We start from the raw sequence: 19,397 nt of genomic DNA, 5'->3' as shown, positions 1-19,397 counted from the left end.
AACAAGCATAAATCTGGCATTTAAACGCCAAAATTGCATACAAAGGCATTTTACACGCCTAATTAGTGCAGGGATGTAAATCTTTGACACCTTAGGATCTGTGGACCCCACAGGATCATCTCAGGATCTGTAGACCCCACAGGATCCCCATCTACCTCAACTCACCTTAATCCCTCTTCACCACTCACATCCATCCATCTCTTTTCTACCCAATCCCACCCATATGGCCAAAACATACACATCTCTCCCTCTCCTCCATATCTTCTTTTCCTTACATTCTTTCTTCTTTTGCTCGAGGGCGAGCAACATTCTAAGTTTGATGTGGTAAAAGCATAGCTTTTTTTGCTTTTCCATAACCATTGATGGCACCTAAGGCCAGAGAAACCTCAAAAAAAAAGAGAAAAGGGAAGACAATTGCTTCCACCTCCGAGTCATGGGAGATGGAGAGATTCATCTCAAGAATTCATAGCTCAGTAGTAGAGCATTTGACTGCAAATCAAGAGATCCTTGAGATACCTCAGGGGATACATGTTCCTCAACATAATTATTGGGAGCAACTAAGGATAGGAGCACCAAAATCACTAGGGATCAAGCAACAAAGGCAAGGAAGAGACATAGAGGAGCTCAAAAAGCACCATTGTTCCTTCAAGAAGGCGCCACCCTCATTAAGGTGGACTCATTCCTTAACTTCCTTGTTCTTAATTCTCTATTTTTCAATTTTTAAGCTTTATGTTATCTATGTTTGTGTCTTTATTACATGATCATTAGTATGTAACTATGTCTTAAGGCTATAAATAATTCCATGAATCCTTCACCTCTCTTAAATGAAACATGTTTTTAATACAAAAGAACAAGAAGTACATAAGTTTCGAATTTATCCTTGAATTTAGTTTAATTATATTGATGTGGTGACAATACTTTTTGTTTTCTGAATGAATGCTTGAACAGTGCATATTTTTTATCTTGTTGTTTATGAATATTAAAATTGTTGGCTCTTGAAAGAATGATGAACAAAGAGAAATGCTATTGATAATCTGAAAAATCATGAAATTGATTCTTGAAGCAAGAAAAAGTAGTGAATAGCAAAAGCTTACGAAAAAAAAGAAGGCGAAAAAAATAGAAAGAAAAAAAAAGCAAGCAGAAAAAGCCAATAGCCCTTAAAACCAAAAGGCAAGGGTAAAAAGGATCTAAGGCTTTGAGCATCAATGGATAGGAGGGCCCAAGGAAATAAAATCCAGGCCTAAGCGGCTAAATCAAGCTGTCCCTAACCATGTGCTTGTGGCATGCATGTCCAAGTGAAAAGCTTGAGACTGAGTGGTTAAAGTCGTTATCCAAAGCAAAAAGAGTGTGCTTAAGAACTTTGGACACCTCTAACTGGGGACTTTAGCAAAGCTGAGTCACAATCTGAAAAGGTTCACCCAGCTAGTGTCTGTGGAATTTATGTATCTGGTGGTAATACTGGAAAACAAAGTGCTTAGGGCCACGACCAAGACTCATAAAAGTAGCTGTGTTTAAGAATCAACATACTTAACTAGGAGAATCAATAACACTATCTGAAATTCTAAGTTTCTATAGATGCCAATCATTCTAAACTTCAAAGGAAAAAGTGAGATGCCAAAACTGTTCAGAGGCAAAAAGCTACAAGTCCCGCTCATCTAATTAGGACTAATATTCATTGATATTCTGGAATTTATAGTATATTCTCTTCTTTTTATCCTAACTGATTTTCAGTTGCTTGGGGACAAGCAACAATTTAAGTTTGGTGTTGTGATGAGCAAATAATTTATACGCTTTTTGGCATTATTTTTAGATAGTTTTTAGTATAATATAGCTACTTTTAGGGATGTTTTCATTAGTTTTTATGCTAAGTTCACATTTCTGGACTTTACTATGAGTTTATGTGTTTTTTTGTGATTTCAGGTAATTTCTGGTTAAAATTGAGGGACCTGAGCAAAACTCTGATAAGGAGGCTGACAAAGGACTACTGATGCTGTTGGATTCTGACCTCCCTGCACTCGAAATGGATTTTCTAGAGCTACGGAACTCCAAATGATGCGCTCTCAATGGCGTTGGAAAGTAGACATCCAGAGCATTCCAGAATATATAATAGTACATACTTTATTCAGGATTAGACGATGTAAACTGGCGCTCAACGCCAGTTCTATGCTGCATTCTGGAGTCAAACGCCAGAAACACATCACGAACCAGAGTTGAATGCCAAAAACACGTTACAACTTGGCGTTCAACTCCAAGAGAAGCCTTTGCACATGCAAAGTTCAAGCTCAGCCCAAGCACAAACCAAGTGGGCCCCGGAAGTGGATTTCTGCATCAATTACTTACTTCTGTAAACCCTAGTAGCTAGTCTAGTATAAATAGGACATTTTACTATTGTATTAGACATATGGGATTGTATTTTTGATCCTGTGATCACGTTTTGGGAGCTGGCCATTCGGCCATGCCTGAACCTTCATCACTTATGTATTTTCAACGGTGGAGTTTCTACACACCATAGATTAAGGGTGTGGAGCTCTGCTGTACCTCGAGTTTTAATGCAATTACTACTATCTTTTATTTAAATTCAATCTTATTTCTGTTCTAAGATACTACTCGTACTTTAACTTGATGGATGTGATGATCTGTGACACTCATCATCATCCATCCTTATGAACGCGTGCCTGACAACCACCTCCGTTCTACAAGCGAAAGCTAGAGTGTGTATCTCTTGGATTCCTGATGCACGACGCATGGTTGCCCTCGCCTGACAACCAATCCTTCCATTCAGTGAGATCAGAGTCTTCGTGGTATAAGCTAGAATTGATGATGGCATTCATGAGAATCCAGAAAGTCTAAACCTTGTTTGTGGTATTCCGAGTAGGATTCTGGGATTGAATGACTGTGACGAGCTTCAAACTCGCGATTGTTGGGCGTGATGATAAACGCAAAAGAATCAAGGGATTCTATTCCAACATGATCGAGAACCGACAGATGATTAGCCGTGCCGTGACAGAGCATTTGGACCTTTTTCACTGAGAGGATGGGATGTAGCCATTGACAACAGTGATGCCCTACATACAGCTTGCCATGGAAAGGAATAAGTAGGATTGAAAGAAAGCAGTAGGAAAGCAGAGGTTCAACAGGAACAAGCATCTCTATGCACTTATCTGAAATTCCCATCGATGATCTACACAAGTATTTTTTATCTTTATTTTCAGTTTATTTATTATTATTTTCAAAAACTCCATAACCATTTATTATCCGCCTAACTGAGATTTACAAGATGACCACAGCTTGCTTCATACTAACAATCTCCGTGGGATCGACCCTTACTCATGTAAGGTTTATTACTTGGACGACCCAGTGCACTTGCTGGTTAGTTGAGCGAGGTTGTGAAGAAAGTGCTGAGATATAAACGCGCATACCAAGTTAATGCCATTATTAGAGATCACAATTTGGTGCACCAATTACCAATCCAACAAGTTGCCAACGCACCTCGTTCTCCAAGCACCCTTAACCAATGAAACTCCCTTCCTCGCAGCTTCTTTACACGGGTGTCGTCGATTCTTACTGGTGTCACTTAGAATGTCAAGTTCTCTCTCAACTCGAATGACTCAGGCTCTAACACATGAGCCGCGTCCGACGTGTACTTAGGAGTTGTGACACGTAGAATACGTCATGCAAGTTAGACAGCGGGGGTGGCAAAGCTACTTGATATGCCACCGGCCCGAATCGCCTTAGAAGGATCTACGGTTATTCCCCCTTTGCTCACCACGTGACCTAAGAACTTCACTTCCTCCTTCCAGAACTCACACGTCGACAACTTAGCGTACAACTTCCGCTGCATCACTCTGATTTTCGTCATTAAGAACCCAAAAATTTTCCTTAAACTAAATACCAATTTTGTAATATTTGTCAAAACATTTAAAACAACTTCAATCTAAATGAGTCCATTGTTAAAACCTTATCAAAAGAGTCAAAAACCATTTATTTGTAAATCAAACATTTTAAAGTATGATTTTCCTAAATTCATTAAAACCTTTAAATCAAAACCTCTCCATTTGAATCCCTTTTGGTAAATTAAAATTTACAAACCAAAATTACAAGTTAACACAATCTTAGGATTCACTTTCCTTTTTAAATCGTATCATTTGATCAAAAGTTCCAATCCTAGTTTCAAAATTGAATCATTCAAAACAGTTCATTCTAGACCAGATCATTGTTGAGTTTTCTGAAAGGAGTCAAAATAGTTCACTCGAAAGTTGCCTACTTCAAGTCATGATTTTCTTAAATTAAAACTTTTCAAATTGAATCCCTTTCGATAAGAGAAATTGGAAACCATTTTTACAATTGAATAAAATCAGAGAACTCACTGTTCGTTTAAACCATATCTCTTAAATCAAGAGTTCTGACTAACTTTCAAAACCGAATCATTTAAGCCAAAGTTCCAAACCAGATTAGAAATCATTCTAAACCTTAAACCACAAAAATCATAGTTAAAAACCGCAAAGGCGTCAGTCGGCACTTCCGTTGCTACTAGTGCTGAACCACACCCATCACCCATGTAGGGAATCGCCAAGACTTCTATTCATACCTATAACCCATTCCGGCATGTCCACTCTGATCGTTCGTCATTACAAGGCTGAAATCCCTGGCTACCGCCACTAGAATCCTCATTTCCCATGGTTTACTCCCAGCAAAACCCTAAGCACTTGTAACTCTAACGACGTCTTTGCAAAAGATAGAACCAAGCTATCCTCAGGTCCAGGTATTATAATACTCAAAGCATACACTTACCTCTCGTCGGAGGATCCGACCCCGTTGCATTACGTGTATCCAAAGTACCCACACGGCCTGACTATTGATTCTGACCCTCATCTCGGTTCCTCCCATGGCGACAATACTTAGATATATGCCCAGGTTTTCCATAATTGTAGCATCGATCATTTCCTTTCGCCTGATGAAACTGAGCTTTGTTGCTCCTTTTGAAATTCCCTTGACCTTGCAGATGTTGTGGAGTATGTCCATCTTTCTTGAAGTTCTGTCCCCTTGGTCCAAGGTGATCGTCATGCTCCTTACTAGTGTTCCCTCCATGAGTGTTCCTTGATGAGGCTACTGTCTTTGCATATTCTTCAACAACCTTTGCCTTGCCCACCAATTCAGAAAATCTCCTCATCTCCAATGGAGTCACAACACGCCTGATATCCTCTCTCAACCCCACTTCGTATCTGACGCATTTCCATCCCTCATAAGACTCAGGAGTACCCTGACTTATCCTTGAAGACCTACAGAGTTCTTCGAACTTGCTGGTGTATTCTACTATAGTCATGGACCCTTGCTTCAGCTGTAAGAGCTCAAATTCTCTGGCCTCCCTTAATGACCCATGAAAATACTTCTTGTAGAAAGCTTCCTCGAATAACGCCCAGGTAATGTTCATGTTTTGTTGGTGTAGCAGTTGGCACTCTCCTTGCCACCATTTCTGAGCTTCTCCCACTAATTGACAAGTCGCATATTCCACGAACTTGTTATACAGTACATGTTAAGTTAGCAATGTACGCTCCACCGCTTGGAACCAGTTGTTTGCTTTCGTATGGTTTGCCGAACCATTGAAAACCAGCGGGTCAGCTTTCCGAAAAGCAGTTAGAGTTTTCGGAACACCTCTCAAGCTGTCCTCAGCACCTTCTCCATTTTCGTTTCCGCTTCCGGCCGGTTGGGCTAACCTCTGCACAACTTGCAGAATCGCAGCAGCATTCGCTTCCATGGTGTTTGTCAGGTTCGCCATTGCCGCCATGAACTCGGCATAGTTATCAACTAGTTGCTCATTCCTACTTTCTCATGAATGTGCTCGACCTCGTCGCGAGTGGCCATTGGGTTTCCTGTACGTCTACACCAAACAATCGATATCGAGGTGATCAGTCTCAATATCAAAAGCCTATTGTTTCAATTATCCCAAACAGGAACTCACAAACAAGCATGCTATGAAATATCAAGTATATAACCTAATAGCATCAAAGAAAGACACACAGAGTATGCAATGAAGCACAATCGGTCCATCCCTCAGGCTCACGAGGACGAACCGCTTTGATACCACTAAATGTAACACCCCAACTAGTTTAAGCTTTACCTCGCATCGTAAAGCAAAGATTAATCAAGGATTACGACAGTCCTAAGCTCATACATATGATATATAGAAGGAATAATATTATCTAGAAGCCTGATAAAGGATAAAGTTCAAAAATAGGATTCAAAAGCGCAAAACGAACTAACGAAGTGTCTAACTTAAAGCACAAGAAACAGATGTGATATAAACAAAATAATAGTAGAATAGTGTAATATCATAAGAAACTAGCTACGGCTCGCGGAGTTTAAGCCAGCTAGCCAAATGTACCGACAAAAAGAAAACTGAAGTTTAAAATGGCTTATACAAGTTTTGTTCTCTCTCAAATACAAGCCTCTAGGCCAAAACAAAATACAGAAGTGAGAGACAATTATGAAACAAACCAAAAAGACTCCAAAAAGGTATCTGGATCCTCCGCTCCTGTCACCAACCAGATAACTCACCAAGGTGGGTTGCGACCTGCATCTGACAAACACAACAGAAATATGGTATGAGAACCGGAGGTTCTCAATATGGTAACAGTGCCCAATGATGTAGGATATAAGACCCCGGGACACCAGAGGCAATCCTAGACTTCATATCCATCACAGATTCAATCTTAAGGCCTACTAAACAATAAAGCATAATATGTGAAACCTTAACAAAACTTAAAACCTCATATATCAAAAAAGTAATCTATCTTAAAGGATTTCTACTCTAACCAAACACCGCTGTCCCACAGCCTTCACCAACCTATCCTCCATGCGATCCCATCGCCACCGCCTTCCGAACCTCCTCAATCCCAGTAGAAAGCACAATTATATACAATGCAAGAAAACACAAGTAGAAGCATAATAAGCAATTAATTCAAGTAGTAATTAGACATGTTATACAAATAGGCAAACAATCTCAAGTCGGCAAAGCATACAAACAGATAGAAAATGCACATGATGAATGCCTGCCCTATTGGCTGTGATATCACATTGTCGGTTCAACTACCAACCCGACATATCTCCATGGAGATGTTGCCCTTCGGATTCATGGTGTGGGAACCCCCGAGATATAGTGCTCGGATCACTATCTAGGGTTTTGCGCCTGTACGCTCTGATGATCTGAAGGGATGCGAGCGAGATCTATTGCCACCGACCTCACATCTAAGCACAAGCGGGACGAACCACCGCCCTTACGCCACCGCCGTTACCTCGACAGGCGGGATCCAACCTTGGCCCCTGCCAGGCGCATAGCGTCTCATAATCTCAATGAAAAAGTAGTGCAGTGGTTTTCAAACACATTTTCAGTACAAGATGGATCCATCACTTCATTCAGAGTCCTCGACTCTTTTCAACCACTGTTCATTCACATTACAGTTCCAAAGTCAACAGTTCCTTAATCCTCACCTCATTCATCAACCATTCATCACATAATATTGAACCACCTTCAGTACGCCAGAAGCCTAGTCTTCTGTTTTCTAAACTTCCAAATAATAATGTCTAAAACCCTTAAATCTTTTCCCATATTTGCGTATCCCAAAATTATGCCCAAAAGTCTTAAAAAGGTGTTATAGAAGCTTACAACCTAGTCGGGAAGGTGAGATAGTTGAAAACAAAGCAAAATTTGAGAAACAGGGCGTGTGCTTCCACACAGGGGTGTGCGTGCGCACGCCCAGGAAAATTTTAAAAGTGTGCGTACGCACAGGTGTCAAAACTTAAAAGGTCTGTTCACTCACACAACCTGTGCCAGCGCCTCTAACAGACTGGCCTCCTCAACGTGTGCGTGCGCACAGGTCTGTGCGGACGCACAAGTTGCAATTTTCCATTGGTGTGTGCACACACAAGCTGTGCCAACGCTGCGAAAAGACTGCCTGCCTCTGCGTGTGCAGACACACAGGTCTGTGTGTGTGCACAGATCTAAATTTTTGCAGAGTGTGCGTACGCACAAGGCTGTGCGTGTGCACATACCAGAAAACACAAAATTCTGTAACTTTGTAGAATTTCAGATTTTAACACCAACTTTGAATGATCATAACTTCCCCTACAAAATTTCAAATTTCACAAACTTTATATCGATTTAAAGGGTTTTCAAAGATCTTTAATTATAGACAAGTTTTATTAGTTTTTGAATACCGAGGCAAAAGTTATGATCAGACAAAGTTTACTAAAAACCAACTTTTACCCAATTTCAAAACGTCCACAATCTCTCATAAAACACAACCTAAGCTATACCAAACCATTCCAAATTCCATTCTTCATCACAATTAATACTATATGTCATATTACACCAAGATTACTACATTTCCCTTTACCATTCCTCATCATCAACCTCAACATCAATATTTCACATTATAATCAATCCTCATTAACACTTTTCCAACTACATTACCAAATCATCAACATTATCATTACATATATCAACACAATTCACTTCTCAATTTCACAAATCATTTATCCTCATCATATCATTATCAATCATTATAATTGAACCCAACCTTCACCAATTCATCATAAATCAACATACAACAACATTCAACACCAATCAACCATTTTAATTCAAACCTATCCTATAGGTCACTAGCCTAAGTGTCCATGAATATTATATACTACATAGAGAAAATCAAAACCATATCTTAGTCGATCTCCAATATGCACCAAAACCTCAAAGTGAGCCCAAGACAAGCTTTCAATCACAATCTATGCCACCAAGAATCTTCAACAAGCATCAACAAGCTCCAAATTGACCATAAACAAGCTATATGTACATAAACCATCATAAATCAACCTAGAGCTCATTATAATTGAAATTTCACAAGAGTTTCAATACCTCTTACCTTTTCCAATAGATTTGGATGTTAAAACCCAAAGCTAAGCAAGGATTAGAGTGAACCTAAACATCCAAAATCATAAAAACTCACTTAATCAAAAACCCTAGATTTTCGAAACTTTGAAGGGAGGAACAGAAAAGATTTTGTGGTTACCTTACTACTTTCTTGGGTGGATTTTGTAGAGCTTGTCTCAAGGAATGCGTAGCCACAAATGGTGTGGCGATCGGAGCTCTGTAGCTCAAGATATTGCGAACAGAAGAGAGTGGTGAATAGTGTTTCTTATTCTTCCTCCTCTCCTCTCAAGTTTCTGTTATGTGTGTGTGTTTAATGAAGAATGGGTTCATTAATGAGCCCTTATATATGTTAGGCTTGGGCCCAACTTGGGTCCGGTCCAACCCGTTAGCGTTTTTAGCCCGTTTGGCCTAACTTCGAGCCAAACCTTTAAAATTAATGCCCGGTTTTCCATTTCTAATGTTTTTCTAAGCCTTTCGGCTGGTTTCACTTTTTCTTGTGCAGCACCGGACATACTTGAATCGGTTCGACTGCCTGTTTGCGGTTTTTTACTGTTTTTTCGCAGAAAACACATTTTCTGACTCTGAAGGACCTACTGAGTCCAAAAATTATACTTAAATCCTCCAAATTCTCATCCTAACTTTTCGGAATTAAATTGGGGCATTTAAATAATTTTATTCGTGAAAATTCCGGTTCTTACATGTGGCAAGTGAGATTTTGACATTAGCAAATGAGCCGCGTTATTCTTTTTCTTTTACAAAATAGATCTCCGATCACGGATGAATATTTTTACAGATTTTTAAAATATTTGAGAGTATTTTTGTCTAAAAATGTTATTCGTACACTAAAATCAGTTACTAAAATTAGTTATCAATATATTTTAATATAAATAAATGTGTGATTTAATTTATTTTTAATATGTATTTATATTCTAACATGTATTTTATACTAGTGGTTGATTTTAGTATATACATAATATAATCTAATTTTGCTTATAACAAAATTCAGAGACATTTTTATCAAGATAATTATAATATATTTTTAATAATTTACCGTTATCTTAATTAATCTTACCTTTATAATTTTATTATATATAAAAATAATAATAATAAATAGAAATCATATTCTATTTATTAATAGAATAAGTTTAATAAAGCAATAACTTTTTTTCTTGAATACCTTATAAATTAAAAATTTGAATAATACGAAAATATATGGTTCTAAAAATTAGATTAGACCGATCAATCGAATTGGTTTAATTGAGAACCAACAATTGAAGAATCAGTCAAAAACCGTTGAACCGGCCATGAACTGGCGGTTACATCAGATTGGAAATTGACCGGTTCTTACTAAACGATGCCGTTTTACTAAACAATAAACACCCTAATTTTTCAATTTTACCCTGCCTCCAACTGTTGCTTCTCCTCTCCGTCAACACCGTCGCCGCCTCTAACCACTCCGAGGTTCCCTGCGTCTCTGCTGGCGCCAGCCACTAGTTCGTCGGCGTTCGTCCAGCGCGCTGACCCTCACAACCCGCCGTTCTTCGACGGTGCGTTCGACTTCGCATTCTCCGCAAGGATCGACAAGGCGCTGTTCCCGGCGAGATTCGCTATAGAGATGGATCCCCGTGTCAGGTCTGGTGGCTCGTGTGTTGTCGCCGTCGCGAGTGCGGGGATTATAAGGTGAGGGAGGTCGTTTATCTGTTCAGTAATGTTACCTTGGTTGGAATGAGAATGACAAGTATTGTTATGCAAACTTCTTGGTTGATGCTCGATTTTTCACTACTTACTGGGTTTTTCACTTTTTCCTTTTATTGCAGATGATATATACATAGAAATTGTAGACTGATAATCTCATGGGTAATTCAGTTTGCTGCATTGCATTACTAAGTATCTTTGTTCTAATGAATAAGAAAAAAAAAATTCCCATAAAAAAAATGAATAAGAAAAAAAAATATAAATTGATATGAATCGAACAGGTTCTGCTCTTGTGAACAGGTTTTGCACTTGACTATGGAGTAGATAACTGTTAGTTGTTGAAATTATTGCTTTGTTATGCTGTAAATTAATTTCTTTCTAGCTCTTGACCTCTTGTTAGGAAGTTTCACATGCCACATACTTAATTCTGTGTTGTATGTATTGCAAAGGGTACAATAAAGCTAGGCCGGTTAGCAAAGGAATCAGCAGCCGATGTAAATATTAAACGCAGAGCCAAAGGACTGCTTCCTCGTCCAGTGGGTTATATAACAATTAAGTGTCAATTTTAGTTGTGTCATTCCTTTAATAATTATTTGGCAAAAGGATTTCTCTTATTGCTCAAAAGAATTCCTTTCATTATCTAATATCCATACAAGGAAAACATAATTTAAACCGTATGGGTAGTAATTTTGTACTTCTCTCTCTGTTGCAGCATTACACATTGTTTGAGTGAAAGTTTGGATCAGTAAATTGCATAACCAAAATAATCTATCTGATTGCTGTGTATAATCTTTAGGCTATTTCTTGTGTTTTTTATTTTACAAAGATAAGTTTACTTTTCTTTTTAAGTTTTACACTAATTCTCACTCGTTAGTACTTGTTTCAAATGAATATAACTAAGTTGAAGTGAATTATTCATGTCACTGTATAAAGGTTCGAGCTGTAATAGTTGGATACCCTAATGTTGGAAAGTCATCATTGATAAACCGAAGCGAAGAATGTGCCCTGCAGCCCCCAGACCAAGAGTTACCCTAATCGTTCATGAACTTGTATTCTGTTAAAGTTGAAACTAATGGCTTCTAATGTTGAGTTCTTAACAAGTTTTTGCGAATTTTGATTATTGATGACAAATTTTTATGCTGGCATTTAATATTTAAATATTTCTTTTTACTATTTAACTTTTGAATTTGTATTTTGATAAGATCATATGGCTTTAGTTGATGATATTTCATGTAGTGTTTTAAATTTGGAAGATATTTTAAGATTTATATTAGACTATAATTATATTTTAGGATGTTTATTTATAATTTATTTATTATTTTATTCTAAAACGATTTTTGCGGTTGAATCACGGTTGGACCCGTTGTATCAGTGAACCAGTGACTAAAACAGTTAGATGACCCATATAGTGAGTAGTAGCTGCTGGAACTCACTCTCACAGTCTCACTCCCTGCTGCTTAGACGCCCGAAAAGACGGATTTGTCCTCACCTGGTTCTTCAGTGTTGCTAACTGAAATTGCAGCACGCTAATTTGTCTTCTCTTCACCATCTTGGCATCTTTTTCCAGAAAAAAGAAAAATAAAAAAAAGGGGATTTGGTAACCCTTGATGGAAATGGTGGTGATGCATGGTGTAGTAAAGGTTGAAGCTGTGGAGGGAGACTTGCAGTGGTTCTGATTTCTGTTCATAATACTCTGATGTCATCCATGTCTGGAGAGAGTGAAACTCTGTCGTTTCAAGCTTCTGAAACTCAGAATACCATTCAAAGGACTCTACAATCATGCTCTAAAGTAAGATCAATCCCTTCTAAACCTCTAGACCTTTTTTCCTTTCATCTTTTTTCCTTTTCTTTGTTATTTAGTTACTTTTATTTGCTTTCAATTGAATGCTTGCATCATTTCTAAACTCGAATGAAGTTAACAACTTTGATCAAGCTTAACACTTTGTTTTTGTTCATTTTTATTTAATCAAGCTAGAGCATAGATGAAGTAAGCAATTAAATTTATGAATCAAGAAAAAGAAAAGCTTTATAATGCATTATTAGTTTATCAGATTTTAATGATTTTAGTATAGACCTAGTTTACTACTACAGTATAGGATTATGAGATACATTAGCTGAACTCACATAGTGGAAGAAGAATTTGTTATTGTTATAGTTGTTATGGTTTGTGGAGCAATAAATGAAAAGCATGTTTGATATGCTTTGATTTTTACACTTTGTAGCTGGTTGAGGCTGGCGATTTCCATGAGTCTGACAGCACAATCTCAGAGCTTGTCAACTTCCTTGATTCTTTATCGGATGCCGCTCTTTCAGACCCAAACAATGAGCCTGCGCAGAATGATGCATTTGATGCTCTCACTGAGATCCATCAATATATATGTTCTCCTTCTCTTGCCCAGGTGAGGTTAAACTTCGGCCTTTCATTCATGTTTTGCAGCTACGATTTCTAAATTCTAAGTTAATAAAATAACATGAATAGAGAAATATGTCTATTGATACCATCTTGTTGTAAGCTAAACAAGAACCTCTTATGGGTCTAGAAAAGGGAGATTAGGGATAGTATAGTTTGCCTAAAGCCTAAAGCCTTAAACATTTTAATGTTTGGATCATGTATTATTTTAAGCTTGTAGTTTAGATGTGCGCTAATTTTGTAGTAATTCTTTTTGTTTTTGTTTTTTTTTTTGAGTGACTTTCTGGATCATTTCTTCATTTGATGTTGTGACAGGAAGCTGTTGATGCCCTTTCCTTTGAATTACCAAAGGCCGTCTCCAAGTTTGCTGGCATTTCGAACAGATTTTTAGACAAGGCAATCAGCATCATTGATCAGTTTCTTGAGAAATGTGGTCCAAGGGATATGCTTTCAATTCTTTGTAATGTGAGTTTATATGTTTTCTTAAGAGTAAATGTTTACGTTAGTCTTTCAAAGATACAAGCAACATCAGATTGTTTTTGCATTTATCAGAAACATCAACTTGATCCTCTAATTTTAATTGGATACTGTCAGATTCGTGCTACAGAGACTTCCATGTCACTTCCAGAACCAACTAATGGCCTTAAGATAACATTGATGGACCAATTTGATGTATTTCTGAATGGAGAAGCAACCTGAAACATGTTTCTCTTCATAAGACAAAAATGATCCTCTTGTTTCTTTATTTAATAGATGCTTCTTTTTTATATTTTTAAATGTCTTCTTGCCCCATAGCCAGAGTAGAAGGAGGTTACTTGAGTGAAATCATGCTTTATATGTATTTACTTGTGAACTATATGCCAGTTCTTGTCACGGTGCCTCCTTCTCAGTTAACAATAGATGATTGGCAAACCAATCTTGATATAGGATCCGATGGTCAATAATACAGAGGGTACAAGAAAGGCAGGCAAAGAAGTCTCCAGATTTATTTATTTATTAGACCCCATCTCATACCCTGTCAACTCTTATTCATCTCTATTTCGCATCCTGCTAGTTCTTAACTTTTTATTTTCCATTATATTTTGTGGGGTTTCTTGGCTTTTGAAGATCACTTTATATCCCATGGGTATGGTATTTACATATCATAAAAGAAAGTATCTGTTTTTCTCATGATCATATCATAGTTGACATGCAAAGAACTAGAGTCAGTGCAAGTTTGATGTTTAATTTATTTTATTTTTGTTAATATCTTGATCCTATGTTTCTGTTAATCTAATTGGAACAGACACTAGGTTATTCAAGTAATATGACCAAGGCTGCCAGTTACATTGTTCCTCCGTTATCAGGACTCTCAAAGGGTAATTTGTTGGCAGTAGTTACCTTGCTGATTCACTTCCAATGTAGTGTTTTGAAGGATTATTTTTTTTTTCTTGTTTCATTTAGCATGTGCAATTCATGATTGGACTCATTTAATGCATTCAGTTCTTCTTTGGTGTTTATGTTGAATCTAAGTTGTTCAGGGCTTGGTGTAAAGAATATACTCGTTCCTTTCTCCTTTTCAATCGTGGCTTTAAAGCTGGAGTTGAGTATGATCAATTGAGCTTTCTAAGCAAATGATGGGATCATAAAAATGATTTTTTAAACAATGCATAAATGCTGCCAATCAGATTTCAGTTACATATCTAATAGAAGAATGATACCAGATATGAATTTCTTGCAACATAATGTTCTTTTGGCTTCAGCATTTGAATTGTCTTTATGAGTTTTTTTTTTTTTTTTTTTGGTTTTTGGGTTGAACATACGGTTTTGAATTGAGTTTGAGCAGGACTGCTAACTAATAAGCCTGAGTAAAAGTGTTTCTTAGGGTATGGTGGCATGATTTGGATGACAATGGATTATACTTCTTTTGGACGATAATAAGATCCTTTTTTTTTTGTATTTGAGATGATAGGTCATTGAAATCTAAATATACTCTTCCAACACAGTGAGGAGTAAACAAGTCATAGCTTAGACTTAACTTTCATATCAAATCTAAAATATTTGTCTAGGCCTTTAGCTTCAGCTTGATATTTAACCGCACTTTCATATCCAGTTGTATTATATATGGCCTTGTTTATTTTATCATAAAAACCAGCGGATAACATTTCTTACCACTTAATATTAGTTTTGTATTGACTTGATGAAGTGTATTTGTTGATGAACTTCAAAGGCTAAATGTTAGTTTTGGGATGAGTATTTATGTCACACACACTGGCAATGATTTGGAGCCATATTACTTGCAAGCATTTGCTTATGCTTATTTCTTCTTTTCAGTCTTTACCTCCATCAAGAGGCGTCATTTTGAGCAAGTACAAGTGGCTGTTCCGATCATTCTTAATGTGTTGAAGGCTGTAGCTTTGGATTCAGATGACGCAGATGATGCAGAACTTGAGAGTGTATTTCACAGAGCTGTTGGGATTGCAAATTCTATATATGAAGTTTGCAATAAGTTGGTCTGTTAATTTGAAAGATTTATCCCTCTTATTTGATAGGAAAATTCCAGCTATTGATTCCAATATTTGCCAGCAGTTTTTTATTTTTATATTTTTTATTTTATTTTATGTTATTTTATTTTATTTTGCGACAGGACGGTGTTTCAAATGGGAAGCTCCGAGCTCTTCTTGGACTATATGTCCTCCAATGCCTGGTACTTGTCTCTGTACTGAACGTATTTGCATCTGTTTTCCCAACCACATTTTTTGGTAGATTTGTTGCTTTGACATAGTTTTAGCATCTATAATGTGATTTGATATGTTATTACTTATGTGCATCCTGTTTAGGCACTTCTTTCGGCCAGCATAAGCTATAAAGATTCCACCTGTCATTTGTTGGTGTTGGAACTGTCACAAATATCTTCATATTGTGGTTTAACATATATGAGTCTTTTAACTGCTTTCGATGTTGAGACTGTGGTTGGCTTTGTTTTTGGAGGTAGTAATGCTTGGGTTACCTTTTCTCAATTCTAAATTCATCAATGTTAAAGTAAATTTAACACCACTTCCTGACATTTTTTTTCTGTCATCAATTATCCAGAAGATAAAGATACACATATGAGTTGTTTGTCTCATGTCAAACATGGTGCTGCTCTTTCAGGTTTGTCTTCGAAACTATTGCTGTAATTGAACCCTAGTTTCTTTATCAATTTCCTTTTGCTAACCCATCAAATTCTGATTCTTGCAGTGGTATGGGGGCTTGTCTCAGAGGAGGTTGCTCATGCCACTAAAGAGAGTTTGGTTGCTATCAAGGATGACCTTCACAATAACCAGACCAAACGATGGCAAGCAATAGGAACATTAAAACATGTACTTTCCTTTGTCAATTTTCCATGGGAGCTAAAGAAACATACTATCAACTTCTTGCTTTGCATCACAGATGGTTGCGTTTCCGGAGAATATCTTGGTGAACATTCTGAATGGTCATCTTATATGCCTAACATTTTCACAGCTTTGCAGGTTGTTTAATGCAGTTCTATTTTTTTCCCTTCTTTTTCTCTTTTTTAATCATTGCTTTATGTTTTACTTTCTCAATGGGGAAAGAAACACTGATATGTTCTACTCACATGTTCACACTTGAACAGGCTATTAAAATGGTTATCATGTATGCCCCAGAGCCAGAAGTAAGAAAAAAATCCTTTGCTTTGCTGAAAGCAGTGAGTTTCCGATACAAGACAATATCTTTCCAGTTATTGATACTTTGTGCCATATGCATTATGAATTGTGCATGTGCTCGGATTGAAATGCATGATATTTTAACCTCTTTATTTTTTCTTTTTCTTTAGGAGATGTTTAATGGTACTATGCTAATGTTGCTCAAACTAGGTACTCGCTGATATTCCTGATACTCAAAGGTTTGACATTTTGAAAGCGTTGATTACAAATACAGACTCATCCTCCATGGTAATGTCTTTAAACAGAGTTTGACTAAGGTTCTTTGCTTAAATGCTCCCTTTGTTTTTGGTTATCTGTCACAATGTATGCAGATATATTGGATACATTGATCAAATGATGCTCAGAAAAGTGATGGTTATAGTTAAAAGGGAACATCGGGAGTAATTTTCAAAAGTTAAATCCTCCAATGGTGGTTCTGCATCTTTTTGCAGATTGCCATTTTCATCGATATTGTCAGGAGGGAAATGCACATGGAAGTTTGCAACAGTACATCCGTAAAAGAAGTCTCAGACTCTAATAATGAAACGCATCCCGATATGCCATTTTGGACTCCAAGTGTTCTTGAGTTGGTGGAGTTGGTTCTAAGGCCCCCACTTGGTGGACCTCCTTCCCTCCCTGACGCGAGTGATGCGGTATTATTCCTTCATGTTTCATCACTTTCGTGTGTTTTATTCTGGCAGCTTGAATGAAGTGCATCTACCTTAATAGCATTCTTACGGCATTATGTATCATGCCCTACCCTACAGGTTTTGTCAGCTCTCAACCTATACAGATTTGTATTGATGACAGAATCTACAGGTAACATCAAAACGTATAGATCATAGCACAAGTTTACAATGTATAATTTTCGCTTATGTAAAACTTGGTGGGATCCATAGATAGATGAATATATCTTAAACAAAGTAAGACTGCTTATATTGTTAGCGTGCCTAACAATGAGATGTTAAACTAGTAGTTTGTAAGAATTTCCCTAAAACGTCTATGATTTATCAGGTAATGCTTAGAGAGTAGTAGTTAATGAGTAGCAAACTATAGTCAACGAACCGCTTGAATGATGGATTTTTCTATAACAGGAAATAAGATTAACTTTTTATTAAAAAGTGTAAACAATTTATGATATCACTTCATTGTCTGATCACGTTGTTGATCCTGTCTAGTGGGACAAAATTTCGCTTTTTGCATATCTTTATCGTTGGCAGATTCAATCAAACTTAAAAGTGAAGGTTTTGGTCCTTATTTGTATCAGGAAAGACAAACCGCACTGGAGTATTGTCTAGGAGCAATTTAGTGAAGGCCTACAATGAATGGCTGCTTCCTTTGCGCACCTTGGTGAGTGGGATTATGACAGAGAACAAGAATGATTATGATCAGCTTGCAGTTGACACTGTGTGTACCTTGAATCCACTTGAACTTGTTTTGTACCGTTGCATTGAGTTTGTAGAAGAGAAGCTTAAGCAATCTACCACATAAGCTTTTCTTTTTCACCAAAGTTGTCCTCTTTCGTAAACGTTCCCTTAATGAGAATATTTGGTTTCAATATTAATTCTCCTTGTAGATAAAGCCCTAGAACAACAATAATTGTAGAAGAGAATGAAGAGTGTAAAATGATCAATGGGAAAAGAAAAGAGGGGGTACTTAAAGTATCTCATTTTTTGTATGCTGAAAAATAATGAGCTTGTTGTATTCTTTTGGCTCAATTTTACGAATTTTTATTTTAAAATAAATAAACAAAATTCTATATTACACTTAATAATCATATTATATTTATACTAAAATTAGCTATTAGAATAGAATATACATTACAATATAAAATATATATTAAAAATAAATTAAATTATAAATATTTATATACAAATATTTGATGGTTGATTTTGGTGTGTAAATAGTATTTTGTATACTTATAAGTATGTTTAAAATTATTTATATTTTTATATTTTATTTTATTTTATTTTTATTAATTTACATTTTATAATTTATCTAAGCTAAAAATATCAAATTATTAATATTATTTTATGATAAAATATTATAATTTGATTAATAGAAAGTGACATTTTATTAAATTTAACAATTTAAAATAAATTACACATCGTTTTTTATTGTTTTATTACTGTACTTCATCTTGAAATATCAAAACTATGTTTTTATATCCATGGAAGAATATATTATTTCTATTAAAAAGAAATTATAACATTGAGTAATTTTTAAAGCGTCCAAAATACAAATTACGAAAGAGTTAAAAACAATATTAGTATAAAAATAGTTATTTTTACTAATGTAATATTATGTAATTGGATATGTATAAAACTATTTTATACTAACATTCCACCAAAATTAAATACTATAAAGATTGTTGATTTTGTAACTATTTTGTTTTTCGATTTTCCTGTTAACTTTTTGCAATAACAATATTTCTTTATAAAGTTTTGAAACAAATATAAAATATTTTAGCTTAAATAAGTTTTGAATGTTGTAAAATTCATAATTTGTAGACATAATATTGATGTCTCTTAGTGTAACCAAGTTTGTTACCATATACAAGACAAGATCCATGGTTTAGGATATTTAAACATGAATTAAGTTTCAAATTACATTGTCTCAGTTAGTAAACTCAAAATGTAATAGGCACAATGCTTCAATTAAAAGAAGAATTACTTCTCAGTTC

At 36.2% G+C, this 19,397-nt stretch overlaps 1 protein-coding gene across 4 annotated transcripts; it reads left to right on the top strand.

The window, feature by feature from the left end:
• The first annotated feature begins 10,272 nt into the window (after window positions 1-10,272).
• On the top strand, window positions 10,273-18,402 carry LOC112696751 (aberrant root formation protein 4). 4 transcript variants are annotated; one of them, XM_029287552.2, is made up of 16 exons: window positions 10,273-10,603; window positions 10,741-10,780; window positions 11,991-12,407; window positions 12,841-13,017; window positions 13,344-13,493; window positions 14,314-14,386; window positions 15,342-15,520; window positions 15,655-15,714; window positions 15,848-15,998; window positions 16,101-16,160; window positions 16,248-16,519; window positions 16,645-16,716; window positions 16,886-16,963; window positions 17,167-17,367; window positions 17,482-17,533; window positions 17,982-18,402. In XM_029287552.2, exons 3-16 carry the CDS (start codon window positions 12,315-12,317, stop codon window positions 18,203-18,205), a joined length of 1,842 nt encoding a protein of 613 aa, XP_029143385.1. In that variant the 5' UTR covers window positions 10,273-10,603; window positions 10,741-10,780; window positions 11,991-12,314; the 3' UTR covers window positions 18,206-18,402. The 4 variants fall into 4 exon arrangements, 3 of the variants coding, with proteins under 3 accessions (XP_029143385.1, XP_025605387.1, XP_072053244.1); XR_011862379.1 differs by lacking the exon at window positions 10,741-10,780 and having other exon boundaries at window positions 10,285-10,603; window positions 17,047-17,367; XM_025749602.3 differs by lacking the exon at window positions 10,741-10,780 and having other exon boundaries at window positions 10,285-10,603.
• The last annotated feature ends 995 nt before the right edge of the window (window positions 18,403-19,397 follow it).

This window comes from Arachis hypogaea, chromosome 6, assembly GCF_003086295.3.
Source record: "Arachis hypogaea cultivar Tifrunner chromosome 6, arahy.Tifrunner.gnm2.J5K5, whole genome shotgun sequence".
In the NCBI taxonomy this organism is placed as follows: Eukaryota; Viridiplantae; Streptophyta; class Magnoliopsida; order Fabales; family Fabaceae; genus Arachis; species Arachis hypogaea.
Note: the sequence above shows the minus strand (reverse complement) of the source record. Positions and strands in the feature narration are given on the sequence as shown.